The sequence below is a fragment of the Dendropsophus ebraccatus genome, chromosome 10 (assembly GCF_027789765.1).
Source record: "Dendropsophus ebraccatus isolate aDenEbr1 chromosome 10, aDenEbr1.pat, whole genome shotgun sequence".
Taxonomy (NCBI): domain Eukaryota; kingdom Metazoa; phylum Chordata; class Amphibia; order Anura; family Hylidae; genus Dendropsophus; species Dendropsophus ebraccatus.
This window is the reverse complement of record NC_091463.1, coordinates 16,930,492-16,955,100: the sequence shown is the minus strand read 5'-3', so window position 1 is coordinate 16,955,100 and position 24,609 is coordinate 16,930,492. Positions and strand designations below refer to the sequence as shown.

General features: G+C 46.9%; 1 protein-coding gene across 1 annotated transcript in view; it reads right to left on the bottom strand.

The window, feature by feature from the left end:
* The window catches only part of COL27A1 (collagen type XXVII alpha 1 chain), a 225,796-nt gene that overhangs the window by 57,138 nt on the left and 144,049 nt on the right, over positions 1–24,609 (bottom strand). Inside the window, exon 29 of the mRNA XM_069943643.1 lies at positions 4,707–4,760. Within this exon, the coding sequence (XP_069799744.1) occupies positions 4,707–4,760 (54 nt within the window). The remainder of the gene's footprint in view (positions 1–4,706; positions 4,761–24,609) is intronic.

Genomic DNA, 24,609 nt, shown 5'->3' with positions numbered 1-24,609 from the left:
TGCCAACGTATACCACGGGCCTGTAGCCCAATGTGATCCTACCCTAAGGTTCCCAAAGCTTCTATTCACATGTATGGGGTGTAACTGCACATAGATAGCCTTCATTCTCTAGCTTGTTATGGCTCCTTAGCAGCTTTTCCCCATCAGGTCAACATTTCCAAAACTTTTATATTGTAAAACCACTTGTTCTGCAAAAGAAAGTGTGCCACAATGTTTATGTTTATTGTATTACATCATTTACATGTATATTCGGAAAGTCTTCACACCTTCGACTGGAGTCACCTGTGGTAAATTCAACTGATTGGATGGGATCTGGAAAGACACGCCCCTGCCTATATAAGGTGTCACAGCTGACAATGTATGTCAGAGCAAACACCAAGCCATGAGGAGGAAAGAGCTGCCTGAGAGATCACAGACATGACTGTGTATAGGAGGAAAGAGCTGCCTGTAGAGCTCAGTGATAGGATTGTGTGGAAGAGGAAAGAGCTGCCTGTAGAGCTCAGTGATAGGATTGTGTGGGGGAGGAAAGAGCTGCCTGTAGAGCTCAGTGATAGGATTGTGTGGAAGAGGAAAGAGCTGCCTGTAGAGCTCAGTGATAGGATTGTGTGGAAGAGGAAAGAGCTGCCTGTAGAGCTCAGAGACAGGACTGTGTGGAAGAAGAAAGAGCTGCCTGTAGAGCTCAGAGACAGGACTGTGTATAGGAGGAAAGAGCTGCCTGTAGAGCTCAGAGACAGGAATGTGTGGAGGAGGAAAGAGCTGCCTGTAGAGCTCAGAGACAGGAATGTGTGGAGGAGGAAAGAGCTGCCTGTAGAGCTCAGAGACAGGAATGTGTGGAGGAGGAAAGAGCTGCCTGTAGAGCTCAGAGACGGGATTGTGTGGAGGAGGAAAGAACTGCCTGTAGAGCTCAGAGACAGCACTGTGTGGAGGAGGAAAGAGCTGCCTGTAGAGCTCAGAGACAGGAATGTGTGGAGGAGGAATGAAACAAATGGCCCAGCCAGAGCCCTGAGCTGAACTCAATGGAACATGTCTGGAGAGACCAGATAATGGCATGGAAGGGTTTGAAGACTTTCTGAATAGATTGTTGGTGATAAAACAGTACCAGTCAGTGACTATAAAAACCCCAACTCATGTATTAGCACTCAGTCCACAAAGGACCTCCAGATTATTGCTAACAATTACCATCACCACCAGTCTTATCAGGAAACTCTTTCAAGCACTTCCATTACTCATGTACCATGCAGAATACACCTGCAATAATGTTTGGGTCTTTGCACTGACTCTTAAGGGTTAAAAACCTCATGCACCTTCGCATGGACAAGTCCACATTACAAGAGTTGGCCATTGCTTCATGAGTTAACAGAGCAGTAGTCAGTGTGTGTTCTGGAGGCCAGGGTTCACCATTGCAGTGGATACAGTGCCTGTCCCCGGCCTGCCTGAAGGCATCATATCATACAGACTGTCTGCGGGTGGCTTAGCAAGTCAATGACAAAGAACAACACCTCTGTGGGAACAGGAAGCTGGTAGACCCTCGCCATGTCCTCTATACACAGACCCCTCCCAAACAAAGGCACGCAAGATCTGCTCGGTCACGGATAATGCAATTCTGCAACAACCCACCCGGGTTGGAATGTTAAATTTACTACTGCACATGGGAAAAGGTGGTATAGTTGTATCCCTATCCTGTCTGCCTACTGTCTGCACTTATAAATCAAGCCTAAAGCAAGGCAGCCAGGCCCAGCAGTCCAGGCCGGCACAGCTTTCATGTAGCAGGTGCCATTCACAGTGGGCACACATACAGGAGGCGTCCTGATTGGCTGGCAGGAGGAGCGCAGGGTCACAGGGCACATCTCCTCCACAATAGTCAATTCATTCCTGGGGCGAGGAAGAAACACACAACTCTCCCAATGTCAAACACATTTAATGTTTCTTTGATTTAGGAGAAATCCTAAACATTTTGAAAGGGCTGAAAGGGTCAGCGAGTGAATTACTAGGATAATGGAAGCCTGTCTGATCTGTCTGAGAGCAGCAAAGCCTGCGGCCATGATGGAGAGATCTCCTACAGAGTGTGAACAGGCGGCAGCCATGCTGGGAGGTATCTGAGGACCAAGGGTACAGGTGCTATACCAGCAGCTAACATATAAGCTCAATGGGTGGCACAATGCTGTTAACAACAGGGGCGGCCACCCAGCTTACTAAGACTCGTACAGGGTGGGGGGGGGGCATCTATCGCTACACTACCAGGAATATCTGGCATGTTGATATCCGACACAGCTGGACGACCATACAGAGAACAGACAAACAGGAATCAGGACAACTCCAGGAACTATATGTGTGGTGTATGTGAGCAAAAATGAGAAAAGAATTTCTGTTGGTAAAGCTATAAGGGTGCTTGTTCCATTTGAATAGTGTATTCAATGCGGCCAGGTATGGACTTAGAGTCCTTTTACACTCAACGATCTTTGGCTGCCTTCAGTCGCAAAGGAACGCCGATCAGTGAGATCAGCACTCATTTGCAGTGTCTTTATAAAGCATGATAAATCACAGGGCCAGGCCACATGAACAATTGCTGTATTGTTTGTGCAGCCATTAACATTCATTTTTATCGGCCCTACCTCTCCTGTTTAGACAGAGAAATGTGTGGTCGATAACGAAAGATAACGCCGCACAAAAGATGCGATCAGCCGAGGATTGGACGGTTTTCTGCTCCTCACCTGATCGCTGGCACTTTTACTGAATTATCAGATGAATGAGCATTTCTAGCAACGCTCATTGCCGATAATCTGCCTTAGGAGGTGTTAAAGGGGTTTCCCCATGAAGGATACACATCCTCTATCCACAGGGTCTGATTGGTGGGGGTTCTGTGTCTCCCCTGGTTGGACAAAGTGGCGGTTCTCCATTCAACTCTATACAAGATAGCAGAGTACAGCGCTCAGCTACCTTTGTTATTCCCATACATTTCAATAACGAGCCGGCACACACGTCCCACCAATGCAATGTTCAACCAGGGACCCACATTATTGTGATCAGTGGGGGTCCCAGCGGTTGAACCCTCACCAATCAGACTCTCATCCCTTTGTGGGAACGCCACATTCACCGAGTAATGGAGGAGAAGCGGAGAAATATAGAGGAATGGTGGCCTAGTTTTACAGACTGACCCCAATGTATGCCAACTACGCCAGGCTGAAAGAACTAGAGAAACGCTTCCTCTGGATAGCCATGGACATTCATGTCATTTTTCGTCAGCATTTATTTCAGCATTGTCCAACCTGCGGATGTCCAGGCATGATGGGAATAGAGATGAGATGAGAACCTGCCGAGGTTCGGATTCGTATGAACCTGAACTGTCGGCGTCTGATTCCCGCTGTCTGCAGCCTCCGTGAAGAGGGTGGATACAGCCGGAGGACCACCTGGAAAACTGGGATACAGCCATAGCCATAGGCTGTATCCCAGTTTTCCAGGCGGTCCTCCGGCAGCAATCAGAAGCCGAGAGTTCAGGTTCATACGAAACCGAACCTCTGCAGGTTCAGCAACAGCTGAAGGGCCAAAGGGCTAAAGAGAACCCCTGCTTTACAGGATACGTTCCCAGCCGTGAAGCGGTGCTATGGAAATGTTACACGCCGAGTTATCAGAAGTCCCACAAGTCTCCAAGCCCCATGATGGAAAAAGGAAGAAAAATCAGGCTATATGGTTCAAAACACACAACAAGGTTGCATGGCGGTTGTATCCCATCACTTTCTAAAAGTAAGGGATGAAAGGAAAGGATTTCATTGCCGTATCAGAAACTGGATGCGAAAACTTAACACTTAAAGCCTAGGAGGAATGCATCTACTTGGCAGGGTCCTCACTATAAAAAGCTGTTCTACATGTGAACCACTTGGTCTCTGAGTTGAAGAGAAGGGTGACATGACGCTAATCCTGCTCCTCTATGGGACAATGCATGCCCTTTCTAAACTCCTAGATGACACCAGTTTGGGGACTGTTGGCTTTGGATGCATTATAATCTGCTTTGTGTAATCCTGAATAGGTTGGATATGTTCTAGCTGAGCACGTCCTGTCCTAGTCCACAGTCGATGCTAGACATATGGTGGAGTGGTGAACAGGAGACTCTGTGCTGGATGGATGTCTATGTCCTTATCAATAAGGAGATGTATATACCAGGCGGTCCAGTCTGATATACAGGAGACATTACACTACATAATATGACTGTCACGTCCCTTTGATTCCCGCTTCAGCACATTACACGGCCAGAATAAGCAGACAGTGGCCTGGTATGTGCCAGCGGAGTGTTTATCCCCGTACAGGACTAGCTGCCGGCTCGGTCCCATAAATGGGAAAGCTTTCATTATTCCTTTTTTTTTTAAGCGACTGAAATAAACATTCAGCCTTATTTCTACTGGCAGGCATGTGGAGTGGTGTGAACAAGTCCTTGTTCTGGAGAGAGGCATCAAGGTGGTATAATCCACGTAGCTGGCATGACATGCTACACCTTTCACCATGTCAGCTGGCAAGGCATGTTGGGAGGAGCAGTACTAAAGCCGCCAAAGATGCGCACGTTCACTGGGATCAGTGTCGTTTGCAAGGAAGTGGAATAAAAGGGTTAAACATATATAACAGAAAGCTGTATACATTGTATAGAGTATAAGATTTATAACTAAGCAGCCCCTAATGCATGTGAAGGAAAAGGTGGCACCTGAATGGGCACTTACCTTGGTACCTGGTAGCCCAGATCCTCCCGTTGGTCCATCAGGGCCTCTAGCACCCTGAAAAAGAGGAGAGTTGAGATGTAATATGAAAAGTGATCAGCAGGTGTCTCCAGTGTTCTACTCAACGCTGCTTTACATAGGGCCCGAGTCAAAAGCCCCCTTGTCCTCCTATCCTCCCACTTGTAGCCTAGGCGCTTAACCCTCCTCCCCCATTCCTGCTTGGAGAGGGGCGAAAAAAAAAAGAAAAGGAGAAAAAGAGGGAAAAAAAAGCTTTCAGGAAAACAAACAGCTGTGTCCTTTTACTCTCATCCTGAGGCCGGCCCCATATCCCGGCTCTCACTATCCAGACTTCAGCCTGAGCAGCATCTCCTAAAGAGGAGAATGGACGGACGGGCACCTACAGGCATGGGGATGGGCACACTTATAAGTGTATGACTGGAAGAATACGTTCTCATGGATCATGCCCAGCTCCAGGGCACATAGCCGTAGCCAAGTCTTCTGTAACGTACCACCATGTTGGAATTAGTAAATGTGTCCGCAACACTTCAAGACGTTTACAATGCAAGCCAAGAAAAAGAAAGTACGCTCCTATACCAAGCCACAGAAAACCCTACTTTATGTTAGTACTGCAAACCAATGGCAAAACTACAACTCTCACAGGCTGTCAGGGAATCTGGTGGAGGAGCACTAGCTCTCCTCCCGCAGTGATCTGTAATATGTGCCATATTATAATAAAAAAAAGATGGCCGCCAGTTGATAAAGTAACCAGTCATTTATTATGTTGCCAAGAAACCTAGAGAAATAGAGAATATAATAGAGTAAATAGAGTTATGAATGAGACAAGTGAGGCTGCACGGAACTCCGCAGTGCCCAGAGGGAAGAGGTAATACAATGCAGACGGCACACAGTGAGATGGTGGTCCCCCCCCCCCCCCAAGTCTACTAGTGGTATCATTCAGGGCTATGTAAAGGGGAAAACTAAGGTGTGACTCCACCCAGACAGTATTGCACATGTTAGGCCTTAAAGGAGGTGAGGCTAATATAAATCCCTGCCACCGTGGGTGTTTTGAGGAGGCGGAGCTAAAAGGGGTTACCCAGGATTGGAAAAACATTGTTGTGTGTGGTATTACAACTGTGGTGGAATACAGCTGCCATACTACAGCAAAAGAGTTGAGCTGTTTCTGGAAGAAGGCAGCCATGTTTTTCCAATCTTGGATAATCCCTTTAAATGTCCCAATGTTAACAAATTAGTGTTTCGCCTTGATGAAAACCTAATTCAAGGGGAAAAGGGAAAAAAAATATGTCACATTGAAAAAGAAAATGAATCGGCCCTTAAAATTCCTTCAAGTGTTGGGATTACAAACTACTCCCTGGCTGGGTTTAGATGGTTTATCACATATATAGGGGATGATGCTATTTCATGATACGCCAGACACCAGTGCTGCCCCCTGTAGTTCACAGGGGGAAGCAGCCACAGGCTTCCATTGTGGATTATTTCGGGAAGTGTCTTCACAGTCGGCATAGTCTAATTGATGGGAGTACCATGTGACACTGGGGTATGTGCCAGATTTCAGCTACCATGTCGCCACTGACACAGAAGTTGAAGGCTGGAAAGTGAGGACTGTCATAAAATGTTAGAGCCAGTGACGAGCCCTTTAAGAATGGTATTTTATATGTGGGTCAGACTCTGCAGGTGATCTGTAGCCACTTCCCGTCCCGTTGCTTTCTAACCATCTGCTTGGATCTGGTTATGTCTCAATGTGCAGCATATGAGTTCAGGCTTAGAAGAGTTATTGTGCGGTATCACTTTCCAGCTATGGGGAAACATACTGAACTGTGACATCTCACTGACAGCTTTGTGTGACTTGCAGGTGGTCTGTATGTGTGTTGTTCCCTCTGGCAGTGGAAGGGTTACATGACGCGTTTCAGGGATAAGGGCCTCACTCCTACTAGTCTGCTGGTTTCCTTCCTATACTAAGCCGGCAACATTTGGATTCTGTACGCTGTGAAGGCTTCATGGAAAGCATGAGTCGTCCGCGTCTACACAGGAACAAGGATTTGCACTTACATAAAGCTGACGGATATATTCTGGGGTCAGGGAGATTACACTTGTACAATTCTTAGGATCTTTCGGAGTAGGAAAAGTACCAGGGTCCATCACCTCATCTTTTCCTGAAAATACAAATGCCAAGCCATCTCTGCCTGGACGCTGCTGCTAAATAGGCTCATCCTATAAGACCTGGAAAGAATGATCTAATGGGGGCTAACCAGTCTTACTCTATGTGCGTCAGACCTCTCATTGCTGGACTGGCTCGAACCTTCTTACCGTATTCCTACGACATCAATGGCATTACTGTAAACTTGCCATTGTGGTGAACGGCTTCCCAAACAATCGCTTGTGGCCATCTACTTCCATCGCTGTCACCAGCACCACAGGGGTGATCACTGCCTGATCCCTGTGATCAGCTAATTCATTGCTTGTTCATTAGATGATCACAGGCATCAGGCAGTGATCATCCCTGCGGTGCTGGTGACTGTTTGATCAGCTGATCACTGGGCACCAACACTTAAAAGGCCCTTAAAGGGGTACTCCAGAGCAAAAAAAATGTTTTTCAATCAAAGCTATATAGATTTGTAAATTACTTCCAGTACTCATCAGCTGCTGTATGTCCTGCAGTAAGTGGAGTATTATTTCCAGTCTGACACAGTACTCTCTGCTGCCCCATTTGGTTTTCTGTGGGGATTTATTACTGCTCTGGACAGTTCCTGACATGGACAGAGGGGGCAGCAGAGAGCATGTTGTCAGACTGGAAAGAATGCAACATTTCCTGCAGGACACACAGCAGCTAATAAGTACTGGAAGACTTGAGATTTTTTTAAAACAAATTATTTACAAATCTGTGAAACTTTCTGATATCAGTGATTTAGATTTTTTTTTACCGGAGAACCCCTTTAACTGTAATAAAGATAGGGATGGCGACTACTTTATAAGCTAGGTCTATTGATTTGTTTAGGTTTTGATAGTAGCTATAGTAAGTTCTATAATCTAATGGGTTTGGGCATAAGGACAGCCCAAAAGATCCATATAGGACTGGAGCCCAGGAGCTGAGCCAGGCTTCTAATAAGTTACAGTGTAATGTCTAGGAATCCTTCGTATTCATTGTTTCATATAGTGGAAGCTCGGCCAACCTTCAATCCAGAGCCTAGTGCACACACGCAGCTGTACTCCACAATACGACGGCTCTGGGAATAGGCTTCACACATACATATCTATGACCTGCTATCCACCCAACAGGTGCTGGACGGAGCTGTGCCCGCCTTCAGGAAGTAATCTTCCATTGTGAATCGCATAAATCGGACATCAATTCATTAAGTCTGGTGAAAGTGGTTCCAGCTCCCTGGAGGAGATTGCAAGGAGGCCGTCCGGGGTCTTATTACAGACTTATCTGGGGAAGGAGAACGCTTGGAAAGCGGAACAAGGTTTACAAGACTAAATAAATCAATGGCTGATTCATTAGATTCACTCACTCTACCGCTGGATTATACAACTGTAGACTACATTACGCCTGGTGCAAGCCAGAGAGCTGGTATTACTCCTCGCCCTCCAGCTGCTGCAAAACTACAATATCCATCATTCAATGCTTTGGCTGTCCAGGCATGATGGGAGTTGTAGTTTTACAACAACTGGAGGGCTGTGAGTCATAGATGATCTGAGTCATAGATGACCTTTTTTGAATCATTTCTAAGAATACTAAATACTACTACTAACACTAGATTCCCATGCATAATAATAAAATAATGTATTGTATCTACCTCCATGTAGGATTTACCCAATAGTACAGGTGTCGATGTGATCTTCATTTTCTGCCCCTTTCTATATAAGTCTTACAGAGAATCTGACGGTACCTGGTGCTTCATAGATGGTCCCCAGGACCTGACAAGAGAGCAGACCAGGATTCTGACACTATTCTCCTCTGTACTATGTGATGTGGCTTACATGCACTCAGGCTGCGAATCAAGTCAGTCTGGGCAGGAGGAGGGTGCGGAGAGCATGACTGGGGCTGCTGTGTCCTCTCCCCTGTGACTGGGGCCGTTGTGACCTCTCCCCTGAGACTGAGGCCGCTGTGTCCCCTCCCCTGAGACTGGGGCTGCTGTGTCCCCTCCCCTGTGACAAGGGCTGCTGTGTCCCCTCCCCTGTGACTGGGCCTGGTGTGTCCCCTCCCCTGAGACTGGGCCTGCTGTGTTCCCTCCCCAGCTGCTTTGTCACATCCCCAATGACTGAGGCCACTGTGTCCCCTCCCCTGTGACTGAGGCCTGCTGTGTTCTCTCCCCTGTGACTAGGGCTGCTGTGTTTCCTCCCCCGTGATTAGGGCTGCTGTATCCCCTGCCCAGTGACTAGGGCTGCTGTGTCCCCTCCCCTGTGACTGGGGCTGCTGTGTCCCCTCCCCTGTGACTGGGGCTGCTGTGTCCCCTCCCCTGTGACTGGGGCTGCTGTGTCCCCTTCCCTGTGACTGTGGCTGCTGTGTCCCCTGCCCTGTGACTGGGGCTGCTGTGTCCCCTGCCCTGTGACTAGGGCTGCTGTGTCCCCTCCCCAGTGACTGGGGCTGCTGTGTTCCCTCCCCTGTAACCGGACCTGCTGTGTCTCCTCCCCCATGACTGGGGCTGCTATGTCCCCTCCCCTGTGACTGGGCCTGCTGTGTCTCCTCCCAAGTGACTGGGGCTGCTGTGTCCCCTGCCCTGTGACTGGGGCTGCTGTGTCCCCTGCCCTGTGACTGGGGCTGCTGTGTCCCCTCCCCTGTGACTGGGGCTGCTGTGTCCCCTGCCCTGTGACTGGGGCTGCTGTCTACTCCCCAGTGACTGGGGCTGCTGTGTCCCCTCCCCAGTGACTGGGGCTGCTGTGTCCCCTGCCCTGTGACTAGGGCTACTGTGTCCCCTCCCCAGTGACTGGGGCTACTGTGTCCCCTCCCCAGTGACTGCTGTGTCCCCTCCCCTGTGACTGAGGTTGCTGTGTCCCCTCCCCTGTGACTGCTGTGTCCCCCTCCCCTGTGACTGAGGTTGCTGTGTCCCCTCCCCTGTGACTGGGGCTGCTGTGTCCCCTCCCCTGTGACTGGGCCTGCTGTGTCGCCTCCCTTGGTACTGGGGCTGCTGTGTCGCCTCCCCTGTGACTGGGCTGCTTTGTCCCCTCCACCGTGACTGGGCCTGCTGTGTCCCCTCTCCTGTGACTGGGGCTGCTGAGTCCCCTCCCCTGTGACTGGGGTTGCTGTGTCCCCTCCCCTTTGACTAGGGCTGCTATGTCCCCTCCCTCTATGACTGAGGCTGCTGTGTCCCCTCCCAAATGACTAGGGGCTGCTGTGTCCCTTCCCCCGTGACTCTATAGCATTCACATCATGCAATGTTGTTATTTTAGCTCTATGCGGCATTGCAGAGCCGAGAAAAGTGTCTGAACATTGTACTCCTCACCTTGGGGTGAGGCACTGGGGACCTGACAGGGTCTCTTTTAGGCCCCCATACGCTTTAGAAATGTGTTAGCCAAACCTATTGTTTTCCCCTGGACCAGCCAGTCATCTAATGCAGGGATAGGGAAACTGCGGCCCTCCAGCTGTTACACCACTACAATTCCCATCATGCCTGGACAGCCAAATGCCTGATAGGAAGTGTAGATCTGTGACTCCTGATCCTCTATGTGTGCCACCATCAGGCTGTCAGCCCATGTACATGAATGGGGCTCAGGCTTCTCTGACAAAGGAACAATTCTTCAGCGGTGGAGAGTGCGAGGTGGCCGCAGGAAGAGGCTGCTGAGGAGGTGAGACAAGAAGCTGGGTGTTTGGAGCGGGTCCGCAGCGGCTGGCCTCACAGCCATTCATCACTGGCCCTGTGTGCACACTAAGAAGCCATCATTCAAGACCCAGCAAAAACAAACAGCCAGCAGAAGCTTTTCCTGATGGAAACATCTCCTATCAGGACCAAGGAAGCCCCAGAAATCTCCAGCGCTCCACACAACCTCTTCTTTGTCACCAGCTGACAGAATTCCTTCTTCTCAGAACACATTCCCAGATTTGGGGAGGGAGATTTCCTTCCTGGCCGCTGCAGGGAATGCTAGGAAATAGCTCTGAGCAGATCAGCCTCAAAGTCTTTGTTAGGCTGAGACTATATATATATATATATATATATATATATATATATATATATATATATGTGTGTACTTAACACTGCATTACTTATTGTGCACCAATCCTGAGCCTGTATGGTACTCCAGAGCTGCATGCACGGGTCTGCTAGTTGTTTATTGGAAACCACCAACAAGCTTGTCATCAGTTCCCTAATAGCCTAGCTAGCCTCTGAAGTTGCCATGAGTCAGTCTTTCTTCCATCAGAAAATCTGTTCCCAGAATACAATTCATTGTAACAATGCTGGAATATTGCAGAATTATGAATACAGCTCTGGTGAATGTAATGTATCTACAATGTGAATCATAAGAAGATAGGGCTGTAGTGTGTTTCTGCAACAACATTTCCCATTGTAAGACCACATGCATGTAGCTCTCCCCTACCAAGTGAGAAACCGTCTCCCTGGTGCCACCTACAGGTAGCTACCTTGCTTTGGCTAATATTCCTCATCAGTTAAAGGGGTACTCCGGCAAAATTATTTTTCTTTCATATCAACTGGTTTCAGAAAGTTATATAGATTTGTAATTTACTTCTATTTAAAAAATCTCAGCTGCTTTATGTTCTGCAGGAAGTGGTGTGTTCCTTTTAGTCTGACACAGTGCTCTCTGCTGACACCTCTGTCCATGTCAGGAACTGTCCAGAGCAGAAGAGGTTTTCTATAGAGAGTTGCTACTACTCTGGACAGTTCCTTACATGGGCAGAGGTGGCAGCAGAGAGCACTGTGTGAGACTGGAAAGAAAACACCACTTCCTGCAGGACATACAGCAGCTGATAAGTACTGGAAGACTGGAGATTTTTAAATAGAAGTAAATTACACATCTATACAACTTTCTGAAATGATCAGATTTGAAAGAAAAAGATGTTCACCGGAGTACCCCTTTAAGGGCATTACCTATACCTATATATAACCTATAGGTGGCAATAGAGAGACAGTGTCTGTAATTTGCATATTATTACTCAATGCAACAGTACCAGAGGATTGTGTGACCAAACCTGTGAGTCAGAATTAAATGGGCACTGTCACTTTAAATTTTTTTGACATATGAAAAGTTTGCTGGGTCACAGTCTCAGTGCTGGGACCCCCACAAATCATTGATACAGCCAGGATCTCTATCTCCCCCAACTTCTAGGGATTAGTGCAGGTCTGAACACTAGACCCCACCGATCAAAACTTTTTACATGTCTCTACAAGTTTTTTTGAAGTGACAGGGACACTTAAAGTGACAGTAAACAGACTACAGGAATATTATCTCACATAAAGAGAATTAATGGGGGATGGTCCAGCCACTGGGACCCCCGCAGATTACAGCATGCATGTTATTTGTGGGAACAACCCCTTTAAGAATCATATGATCCTGTTAGTGGAGATTCTTCTCAAATACATGAAGCAGAAACATGAGAAGCAGCCGCCTTTAGAGCAGCCCATCTATATGTAATGTGTAAGGACCAGATTCTGTATACTGTACATAGCTTTCTACATTCAGACTCATGACTTCCAGAGTTTGCAGTCTGTAAATGACCCCTAATAACAAGTTTTTATGTAAATGTGTCCGTAAGTGGCTGGGTGCTCTACTCAATGTCAGCCTCATGGTGGCAGTGTTGTGGAGCAATCACAATGCTGCAAACTGAAACCAATAGAGAACCCCGACCACTTCTTATCGGGTCAGCAAATCCCCATTAATACACTGGTGGTCCAGCTTTATACCCCCCTCAGGTTAAGGCCTAGGAAAGTGCTCCTCATCCTGTTATCGACCACTCATAGGCCACAGTATATGTTGCTGCGATCAGAGGCAGGACTGTGTACTATGGGGGAGATTTATCAAACATGGTGTAACGTGAAACTGGCTCAGTTGCCCCTAGCAACCAATCAGATTCCACCTTTCAGTTCCCAAAAAGTCTGTGAGGAATAAAAGTGGAATCTGATTGGTTGCCAGATTTCACTTTACACCACTAACTTTACCATGGGCCCAAACTTGCCCCCCCCCCCAACCCACGGCACTAGCTTTAGTCTTTTTCTTCCATAATGCAGCCTGTAAAGGACCTGTGGTGACATCATTGTCACATGATGAGGTCCTTCAGTATGTTCTCCAATGTTACTGCTGTCTCCTGGCTGCAGTTTTGCCCTGATTTGTGCAAAATTGCGGTAAAAAGCAGCGATTTTTATGCAGATCATGGCCAAACTGTAGCCTGGAGATAATACACCACTGAAAGTATAAGTCTGTAGCCCTGGGATACCTATTATAATCTGCTACTGACTGTAATATACTGCGTTCAGCACCCGCCAGCAGGAGACAGGTAACCCGTCACGGTAGCCTCCTTTCTCTCATATTGACAGACATCACAAAGGAATCCTCAGAATTGGGTTTTGGTGACACTGGGCAAGCAGAGTTACATACCGAGATGTCTCTCTTGAAGGATCCATTGTCTGTGCTTAGGATTAAGGTTAAGAAATGTTTGCAGGGGAATTTAACCTTTCTACATATTATGTTACGGACTGGTCAGACATTAAGGAGTGCCAAAGGTGAGGAGCCTGAAAATGGATCTCAGGAACGCCTAAAGATCATGAGCGAACACGAACAGAACAACATACTGGGATACACACACAGATAGATAGATAGATAGATAGATAGATAGGTAGGAGATAGATAGATAGATAGATAGATAGATAGATAGATAGATAGATAGATAGATAGATAGATAGATAGGAGATAGATAGATAGGAGATAGATAGATAGATAGATAGATAGATAGATAGATAGGAGATAGATAGATAGATAGATAGATAGATAGATAGATAGATAGATAGATAGATAGATCCACCATGTAGTGAAATAAAGTGTATCTGTAATTTTAATAAACTTTTGGCATATTCTGGAGCCAGGTCAAAAGTTTTGATTAGTTGTGAGTTAATAAAAGGAGTGGGTGGTCGGGGGTGGGAGAAGAGCACTGCTGAGCGATTCTCTCACAGCTCCCTTTATGCTGCTATACCTCAGTATTTATGTCTATGTTATTTCCATCATTTCTAGATTGTGCTTTCTTTTCTCAGTTAAAGGGCTTTAAACCTATAGAAAATTATAACAAATCTCTAGGAGCAACCCCCCCCCCCCCTTCGATTTCCAGGATTAAGCTGCTTCATCATTGAACAAACAACACAGCCCCCTATACTCCAATAGAGCTGAACTGTAAAAGGGTCAATCCCCAAATGCTATCCAAATGCTCGACTCCCTCTGTCCCCCATCACACTGTTTACCTGAAACCACAAGTAAGAATCTGCAGCTGCATCCCCCTACTCCCTGTCCCCCATTTAACTTTCTGAATATTTACACTAAGAATGTACCGGGAACTACAGGCTGCTCCAAGATGACAAAAGGCTCTCTAATAATATATACCATACAATATATATATATATATATATAAGGAAAGCACTTTCCACCCCTATACCTGGCTACCAAAGCCTCACAGTGACTATGGTCAGCAGATGTGAATAGAGACTGATGGTGGCGAGGTTATGACTTGGATATAATCTGGCTGTGCAGCTTTCTTGCATCCTGTGACCTGTCCTGATGACTGGTCTGTATATATGTGTAGTAGTAGGATAGAGCAGTGACCACCGCTGAGGGCCCCCGCCTGCAGTCTCTGGTCGGAGGGGGAGCTCCGGCTCTATAGTAGAGGGAATAGGATTTATATACAGAAAGCTCTCATTATAAGCACATGCGGATGCCAGGGAATTAGAGACTTAGTGCGAGCTGTCATCACCAGCGAGGGCTCTCTCCTTCATGCAGGATAGAACTTGTTTCTAAGAGAAGCTGACACTCTCCCAAGACTTCTCCTTCATTGTAGATGCAGCTTATATAGATACAGACACCTATTTAACCCCTTAATACCACCTGCGGTATACAATGGTATATGTCAGCAAAGGGATGCCAATGTATGCGGCAGTGGTGACATTCACCTTAATGGCCTGAGGGTGGTCGGCAGATCATACTATTGAGACTACAGAGAAGATAGCGACCGTGGCCCCGTATACACGTACAGATGTGTGAATGGGGCCAATGAAATCTATTGGCCCTATGCTCTGTCGGCAACTGCAGACACAACCTCAGACGTGTTCATAGGGCCTAGGCCTTTCTTCTAGTGTCCAGTGGGGGAGAGTCTGACCCCAGACAGGCATGGCATTATACCTTCACAACATCTACAAGTGGCTGTGGCTCTTCCTCTACTTTTGAGGCCAGGAAGAGTGCGGCCGGCCACAGATGTTTTATGTGGCACTTTGTATAGGATTGTATGGTATAAACCCGCTGCATGTACACAATGGCGGTGGTGATGGTGAACTGTGAGACATAAAGCCTCCGGCCCATGTCCTGGGTAAGCAGAGTGGTCCTTGAAGGACTAACCTCCAGCTGCTCTTACTGTACAGAAAGCGAGAAGTCAAGAGTATCACAGTCCATCCTTGCTGGAAACAACCCTATCACCTGCCACTAAAACCAGTGTTTCACAATATGGCTTCTTACCATCTCCACAGAACCCCTCAGTCACAATATATAACTATGGCAGGTCCGAGGTCGCACTCACATACTGAACCAACACGTCACAATGACATAGGACCCGGCAGGTCACCCTCACTCAGGACCCTGCGGGTCAAACTCACACAGGACCAGTAGGTCACACTCACACAGGACGCTGCAGGTCACACTCACACAGGACGCTGCAGGTCACACTCACACAGGACGCTGCAGGTCACACTCACAAAGGACGCTGCAGGTCACACCCACACAAGACACTGCAGGTCACACTCACACAGGACGCTGCAGGTCACACCCACACAAGACACTGCAGGTCACACTCACAAAGGACGCTGCAGGTCACACCCACACAAGACACTGCAGGTCACACTTATACACGACCAAGTAGGTCCTTCTCACACAAGGCACATTAGACTCACACAGGTCCCGGCAGGTCTCATTCACATAGGACCCGGCAGCTCTCGTTCACACAGGACCTGGTAGGTCACACTCACACAGGACGCTGCAGGTCCCACTCACACAGGACCCCGAGGGTCACACTCACACAGGACCCGGTAGATCCCACTCACACAGGACGCTGCAGGTCACACTCACACAGGATGCTGCAGGTCACACTCACACAGGACCCCGAAGGTCACACTCACACAGGACGCTGCAGGTCACACTCACACAGGACCCTGAGGGTCACACTCTCACAGGACGCTGCAGGTCACACTCACACAGGATGCTGCAGGTCACACACACACAAGATGCTGCAGGTCACACTCAACCAGGACCCCGAGGGTCACACTCACACAGGACCCTGAAGGTCACACTCACACAGGATGCTGCAGGTCACACTCACACAGGACCCCGAGGGTCACACTCACACAGGACCCGGTAGGACACACTTACACAGGACGCTGCAGGTCACACTCACACAGGACGCTGCAGGTCACACTCACACAGGATGCTGCAGGTCACACTCACACAGGACCCCGAGGGTCACACTCACACAGGACCCGGTAGGACACACTTACACAGGACGCTGCAGGTCACACTCACACAGGATGCTGCAGGTCACACTCACACAGGACCCCGAGGGTCACACTCACACAGGACCCTGAAGGTCACACTCACACAGGACCCAGTAGGTCACACTCACACAGGACCCTGAGGGTCACACTCACACATGACCAAGTAGGTCCTTCTCACACAAGGCACATTAGACTCACACAGGTCCCGGCAGCTCTCGTTCATACAGGACGCTGCAGGTCACACTCACACAGGACCCTGAAGGTCACACTCACACAGGACCCAGGAAAAAGAAGTATTAATGTAAAAGCATTAAAAATGGCTAACCAATCTATGAAACCAGGAAACATGCCTAGCATTTTTGTAGGCTATCTATGTATCTGTGTCCTTGGCATACCAGTACCTGTGTATTCGTCTCTACATGCGAAAAACAATGTTTTTATCACTTTATTAACCACCCCTTATTAACCCTTGCGTATCCTCAGAAAGACAATCGGAGAGTCCTCCCCCCAGGGAACCTCCAGAAGTAGTCCTGGCTCTTCCATCTTCAGTCTATGATCTCTCTGGAAGAAGGATATGTCCTGGAGGGAGCGGTGATCCCCTGGCTGTGTGGTGGGATGTTGGATCAGACTCTCCAACAACTGAGGTGGCTGAGGCCAAGAAGCGATTCAGTTCAGTAAGAAGTCGCGGTGTGACAGGATCCTCCAGAAACTGCACGTCTTACGTCTGTCTCCAAGGGCTTATTCATTACTGGACGGGCCAAAGATGAGATCGCCGCTTCCTCCAAGAAGCAAAATCCTTTCTTTTAAATAAACGCTGCCAAGTATCCACTAGCGCTGACTATTCTTCTTGGAAGAAAGCAGGATTTACAAGCTGCTAGGTTGCAGCTCCTGAGAAGCATTAGTAATATTAGAGCGCGGCGTCCACATTAGTAGTAAACAGGAGCGCTACATCCGAGCACAGAGACAATACCAGCAGCAGATGATCCCCCCAACCATATGTGCAAGGCATGGGCAGCAACCACAGGGGGAAGGAAAGGTCCTAATGGCATCCAGCTACAAACATCTACTCTGCAGAATACAGTCGTGTCTAACATGGCCAACATATGCTACTGTATGTCTACACCGTAATACTGAGAAGGAAATATGTCTCCTTAAGGAGAGCACTATTAGGCTATGAAGAGGTATAGGCCATTCATGCCCCACAAATCAACTGGTTTCAAATCAACTGGTTTCAGAAAGATGTATAGATTTGTAATTTACTTCTATTTAAAAATCAGCTGCTGTATATCCTGCAGGAAGTGGTCTATTCTTTCCAGTCTGAAAGTGCACCTCTGTCTGTGTCAGGAACTGTCCAGAGCAGGAGAGGTTTTCTATGGGGATTTGCTGCTGCTCTGGACAGTTCCTGACATGGACAGAGGTGGCAGCAGAGAGCCCTGTGTCAGACTGGACAATGTTAAATAGAAGTGAATTACAAATCTGCATAACTTGCTGACACCAGTTGATTTTGAAAGAAAACTGTTTTTAGCAGTGTACCCTTTTAAGTCAATATCCTAAAACATGACTGGGGATTATAGCCAAGCCTTGATCTCTCCCTGCTTTGTACTGCTGAGAGGCACCAACCTAAAACATAGATACACTACCGTTCAAAAGTTTGGGGTCACATTGAAATGTCCTTATTTTTGAAGGAAAAGCACTGTACTTTTCAATGAAGATAACTTTAAACTAGTCCTAACTTTAAACAAATACACTCTATACATTGCTAATGTTGTAAATGACTATTCTAGCTGCAAATGTTTATGTTGGTTTTTGGTGCAATATCTACATAGGTGTATAGAGGCCCATTTCCAGCAACTATCACTCCAGTGTTCTGATGGTACAATGTGTTTACTCATTGGCTCAGAAGGCTAATTGATGATTAGAAAACCCTTGTGCAATCATGTTCACACATCTGAAAACAGTCTAGCTCGTTACAGAAGCTACAAAACTGACCTTCCTTTGAGCAGATTGTGTTTCTGGAGCATCACATTTGTGGGGTCAATTAAACGCTCAAAATGGCCAGAAAAAGAGAACTTTCATCTGAAACTTGACAGTCTATTCTTGTTCTTAGTAATGAAGGCTATTCCATGCGAGAAATTGCTAAGAAATTGAAGATTTCCTACAACGGTGTGTACTACTGCCTTCAGAGGAAAGCACAAACAGGCTCTAACCAGAGTAGAAAAAGAAGTGGGAGGCTGCGTTGCACAACTAAGCAAGAAGATAAGCACATTAGAGTCTCTAGTTTGAGAAAGAGAGGCCTCACAGGTCCCTAACTGGCATCTTCATTAAATAGTACCCGCAAAACACCAGTGTCACCATCTACAGTGAAGAGGCGGCTGCGGGATTTTGGGCTTCAGGGCAGAGTGGCAAAGAAAAAGCCATATCTGAGACTGGCCAATAAAAGAAAAAGATTAAGATGGGCAAAAGAACACAGACATTGGACAGAGGAAGACTGGAAAAAAGTGTTGTGGACGGATGAATCCAAGTTTGAGGTGTTTGGATCACAAAGAAGAACGTTTGTGAGACGCAGAAGAAATGAAAAGATGCTGGAAGAATGCCTGACGCCATCTGTTAAGCATGGTGGAGGTAATGTGATGGTCTGGGGTTGCTTTGGTGCTGGTAAGGTGGGAGATTTGTACAGGGTAAAAGGGATTCTGAATAAGGAAGGCTATCACTTTGCACCGCCATGCCATACACAGTGGACAGCGCTTGATTGGAGCCAATTTCATCCTACAACAGGACAATGACCCTAAACACCTCCAAATTGTGCAAGAACTATTTACAGCAGAAGCAGCAGCTGGTATTCTATCATAGGTAATGGAGTGGCCAGCGCAGTCACCAGATCTGAGCCCCATTGAGCTGTTGTGGGAGCAGCTTGATCGTATGGTACGCCAGAAGTGCCCATCCAACCAATCCAACTTGTGGGAGCTGCTTCTAGAAGCGTGGGGTGCAATTTCTCCAGCTTACCTCAACAGATTAATAGCTAGAATGCCAAAGGTGTGCAATGCTGGAATTGCTGCAAAAGGAGGATTCTTTGACGGAAGCAAAGTTTGATGTAAAAACAATGTTATTTCAAATACAAATCATTATTTCTAACCTTGTCAATGTCTTGACTCTATTTTCTATTCATTTCACAACGTATGGTGGTGAATAAGTGTGACTTTTCATGGAAAACACAAAATTGTTTGGGTAACCCCAAACCTTTGAACGGTAGTGTAGGTAACTGGATCCTGGCTTGGCTATAATCCTTAGTCACTTGACGTGATGCCCCCTTCAATAGGTGGCACCAGAGAGCAAGCAATTTTCTTCAAGAAAAAAAACTATTAATGACATAGAGGTGTAAGTGGGAAATCTTATTGAGCGATACCTGAGAAGACACACACGTCATGTGAACAGTGTCTAAACCACAGCTTATCATTCAGCAGCCACCAGGGGGCAGTGTTACATGCTCTGCTATGAAGTCCAAACCTGTCCATTGGCTGCATCCACCTGAATGGGGCTGAGCTGCAATACTAGACACAGTCCATAGAATGGAGTGGTGCTGCTTCTGCAATGAAATTATTGTCTGCAGCTTGATCCTTAGTTGTTGTGAAGTAGTAGAGACTTTGCAAATCCTGGCCTCTCGAGCCTGTGAATGCCTCTTTATTGCATGTGGCATTTAGGCCGTTCCTGGGAATAGGAGCCTTTGAAAATGTAATACTAGGAGAAATGCCTGTCTCCATGCCCTGCGCTAACAGTAGCCTTAGGGGGGGTTGAGATGTCTGAAGTCTGAATTTTGTGAAGCATGACAGGAATGTATTGTGTGACCTCCGCCAGTGCCGCTGCCTGGACACCGTGTTCTCCGTAGCCCAGGATGCTGAATAGGAAATGTGTGTATGTCTAGAAACCCACCAGCCTATAGAGATCCATCACACTATGCAAGGAAATCCATCATGCAAAACAGCCAGTGACCAGACAGTGCCCTGAGCTGCATCTTATTAGCAGTGCTGGGGCCCCCTAGTGTACGTCTTTATCCCCAGCTAGACATCAAATCTGACTTATGGAAGACTCCTGTCCATTGGCGTAATGCAGGACTGCAGTCTTTGAAAGAGGACTGAACTGCTATCTATGGACAAGCATGGTGCTGTTTCTGGAAGAAAGCTGTCACGATTTTCTATTCTTACAAGACCATCAATATGGCGTGTTCATTACTTTAGGCCACGTGTCCCCAAGAGGAAACCATGGTTGGCAATAAGGGTCCTAAAAGACAAACCGATCTTTCTGACTAACGATAAACGAGTGCAAACGTGCGCTTTTGGGAACAATCTGAAATCATTCACCATAATACATGGAACGACAGACATCAGTAATCGTAATTTCCATGTACTAGGGCCCTGAGACCAACATCCAAATAACATTTCGTTCCTAAAGGGAGCCTGTCACCAAAATACAACATAATGGCAGCATATTGTAGGGCAGGAGATACTGAGCAGATAGATATATGGTTTTGTGTAAAAAAAGATTTATATGTTTTATAAATGTAACTCTCTGAATCTGGGCTTGGGAGTCCAGTGGGTGGTCCTACTCAATGCCTTAATTGTATAAGCTGTACGTCTTTTTTCAGTTTTTCTCTGCATGAGTGGACATACAGATACCTCATTAACAAAAGAGCAGCGCTCCGGCAATGAAATCCCTTTAGGATCCCTTTGCAGTTGGTGCACACGGGATGAATAAACCGCACTATATTGGATGGACTATACAGGGTGTGAGTCTGATCCCTTGAGCTTGCACTATATATATAAAGCTTTGGCTGTCCAGGCATGATGGGACTTGTAGTTTTGCAACAGCTGGACGGCCTGAGTTTGACATGACATCCCTGATATTTATGAACCGGACAGCGCTGCCCTGCTTGGCTTTGGAATACATAGAGATAACTATCAGTCACTGGGTAGGACCGCCCACTGGACTCCTAAGCCCAGAATAAGCAGAAGTTTAAAGAGGCAGTCCCATATGACAACATTATCCCTTATACACAGGATAGGAGCTAACTAGGTAGTTGTGTAGAGACCCTCCTTTCCCCCCAAATCTCAAGAACAGGGAAGCCAGTCTTCTGGAAAAATAGAGCAGTGGGTCACATGAACGCTCTACAGCTCCATTCATTCTATAACAGTTGTGGAAACCCATCCCCCTTCTTGCTTCTTGTAAATCAGTGTATGAACGAGACTTGGTTCAGTGCCAGGGTTTACCTTTATGTATATGTGCCAGTGATAGTCACCCAACAGCTTTTACAGTCATCTCCAGAAAATGGAAATCCAATAGGTTGCAAAGTAGCTTTTCTCAAAAAGAGAGTGCTTGGTCTCTGGGGCCACCCATTGGGGGTGGCATCCTTACAACTCAATCTCCAATAGGTGGCACCAGAGTGCAAGCTCTTTGCTTCTTTGTATATCATTCCCAGCGATGCATTGCCTGGCCTATAAGACTCCACACACCAGCTTGGCGACACAAGGAGACACAATACCCTCTCATATTAGATCACTGAATTGGAGAAAAAGAAGAAGGAGGAAAGGGCGCTTCCTAGTGCAATATCAGAGTTACTGGATAACAATAATGCACAAAAACGTCAATGTGCTCACCTTTTTAGGTTGTGCGATAATAGGCACAACACTATAACAGACGTGATATCAATACCGCAGCTTAGCCAGGGATCATCCACATCATCCACATAGCAGGTATCAGAGTCAGCAGGTTAGTAAGCCATAAAATATTTTATGGCTTACTAACCTGCTGACTCTGATACCTGCGCTATGCTGTTTGAAGGATCGTTCGTGGGCCCTATAGTCTTATAAGGACCTTGTTTCCTACTGATGTATCACTGAATTGGAGAAATAACACACAGTCATTGGAAAGAATTGCAGATGGCTACCCTAATCATATGTTATAGGTATCACTGGATCTCTGCTCAATCTAGTGCCTCCTGTACTCTCATAGACTGAACAGATTTTAAGGCCCCCTCTTTGGCCTAGATCACCCCCTCTAGCTGATCTGACCTTCCACTACAGGTGTCTATCCTACCTGCTTCCCTCTTTAGTATGACTTTCCTGCCCACTGTATAGTCAGCAAGAACCTACACGTTTGCTACTACCACCCACCATCACGGCAGGACCTCCCCCCCATCCTACTACCCTGCCATACTGTTTTTCTACTATCTGAAAAATCCAAAAAGAACAAAAAAACATAGACGTGATGTTCGTCTGACAAGCTTGCTCAGCAGTCAGCACAACTGACTAGTACTTTTCCGTGTCTGGTAATAACATAGAGATTTCATCTAGTGAAATGCGTTGGACAGGTGAACAGATTTAGTGAATCACTATTGAATCATTCACTCAGGGGAGATATTCATCGAAATGACAAACACTTCCCAGACGTGTATACTGAGTTGCCCTCTGTAAGGCTTCTGAATTGTTAATGGCATCCATACAGCGCCCGCCCAGTTGCTAGGCTATCAAACCTGACCCACCAAATGGAAAAAAAAAAACATTAAAAGTGGTTTGCAAACAGCCGCACCTAGAGCGCGCTCCAAAGCAAGCGCAGCTGATGCCATTAACCTTGTCTTTCCGTCTGTGATCCATCAACAACCCAACGACTTCTCGGTAAATATGAGACCAATGGGATGAAAAGCCGGGGTGTACTGCTGCACAGAAGCCTTTATACTGCGGTTGCCCCAGAGTGGAGAGAACAGATCTCTGTCATTGTACATGGGCCGGCTCCGGAACATTGCATAATGTGTGAAAAAGTTTGGAGCTGACTCAAGCAACGCGTGGGAGGCATGGACCGAGTCATCGACTCTTCGCGGAATCAGCAAAGATTCTGTTACAACATTTCTGCTGAATCTGACTGAGTTTTTTTTATTCCCACTGTAATTTAGTCAGTACTATCCTCTGGGTGTGTGCCAGGGAAAGAATCACCCAAAATAACAGAAGCTAGAAACCTATTTATAGACGTCAAGTTACAATGAGTCATGTACAGAACCTACCGAGGTCTGGTTTTCTTACTAGGCAAAGTCATAGGGGTCTTTTCCAGAGGTGGTGGGGGGCTCAGAAATCATAGGAGGCTATAAGACCCCAGGCATGGCTTAGCAGCTCTAAGCAGATAGATCATCCTGCTAATGGAAAGTGCATAAAATTATATTGGAAGATTGTACCATTGTACACCGCCCGATATCGATAAGGTCAGTGCTCGCTTCCTCTTAGTTCCTTGCTCACTGTCAGTGCTATTACACACACAGACAAAGAGTAGGGAGGAGCAGGGGGGAACAAGGAGCTGCGGGAGGAGCTGCCCAGACGATCTTTAGATCATCCTGGTGGACCATAGAAGACAGTGGTGGTCTGCTGCTGCCACTCCTATTACATGGAGCGATGGGCAATTACATGGAGAACATGCTGAATGACAACGATCAGCCGACATTGTGTATCGTTGCATATCAACACAAAACGGCCGGTAATTGTTTTGTGTAATAGAACTCTAACCCGATTTTATTTGTTGGTAGGACCCATCCAAACATGAAAGATTTCAGATTCTTTGCAGGTTCCCCTAATGGCCTATTGACAACTAGAGATGAGCGAACCGGGTTAGGGTTCTAATCCATTTGAACCCGAATGCTCGGCATTTCATCAGCGGTGGCTGCTGAACTTGGATAAAGCTCTAAGGTTGTCTGGAAAACATGGATACAGCCAATGACTATATCCATGTTTTCCACATAGCCTTAGGGCTTTATCCAAGTTCAGCAGCCACCGCTAATCAAATGCCGAACGTTCGGGTTCGGATGGACTCGAGCATGCTCCAGATTCGCTCATCTCTATTGACAACCAATAGACTCACCTTAAAGGAGCGTTTCTGAGAGATATAAGATTCTACTGTATGTTAAGATGCCACTGTCATCATGGCACTATACTATGCTGAGCCGCCATTTTCTGTGGGAGTGGCACATCAGCGAATGACAGCAGCAGAGACTGGGTGGCCCGGCAGTTGTGGCAGAGTGGGACAGATAAGTATTACAGCCCTGTTGGGTCTCACGCAGCTCTGGCAGAATAGTAGATTTTTAGTATATGCGAGAACATATCCTTAACTATTTGCACTTTTCCCTGAACAGGCCCTCTCATCCTCTCACCCCCCAACCTGATTCATAT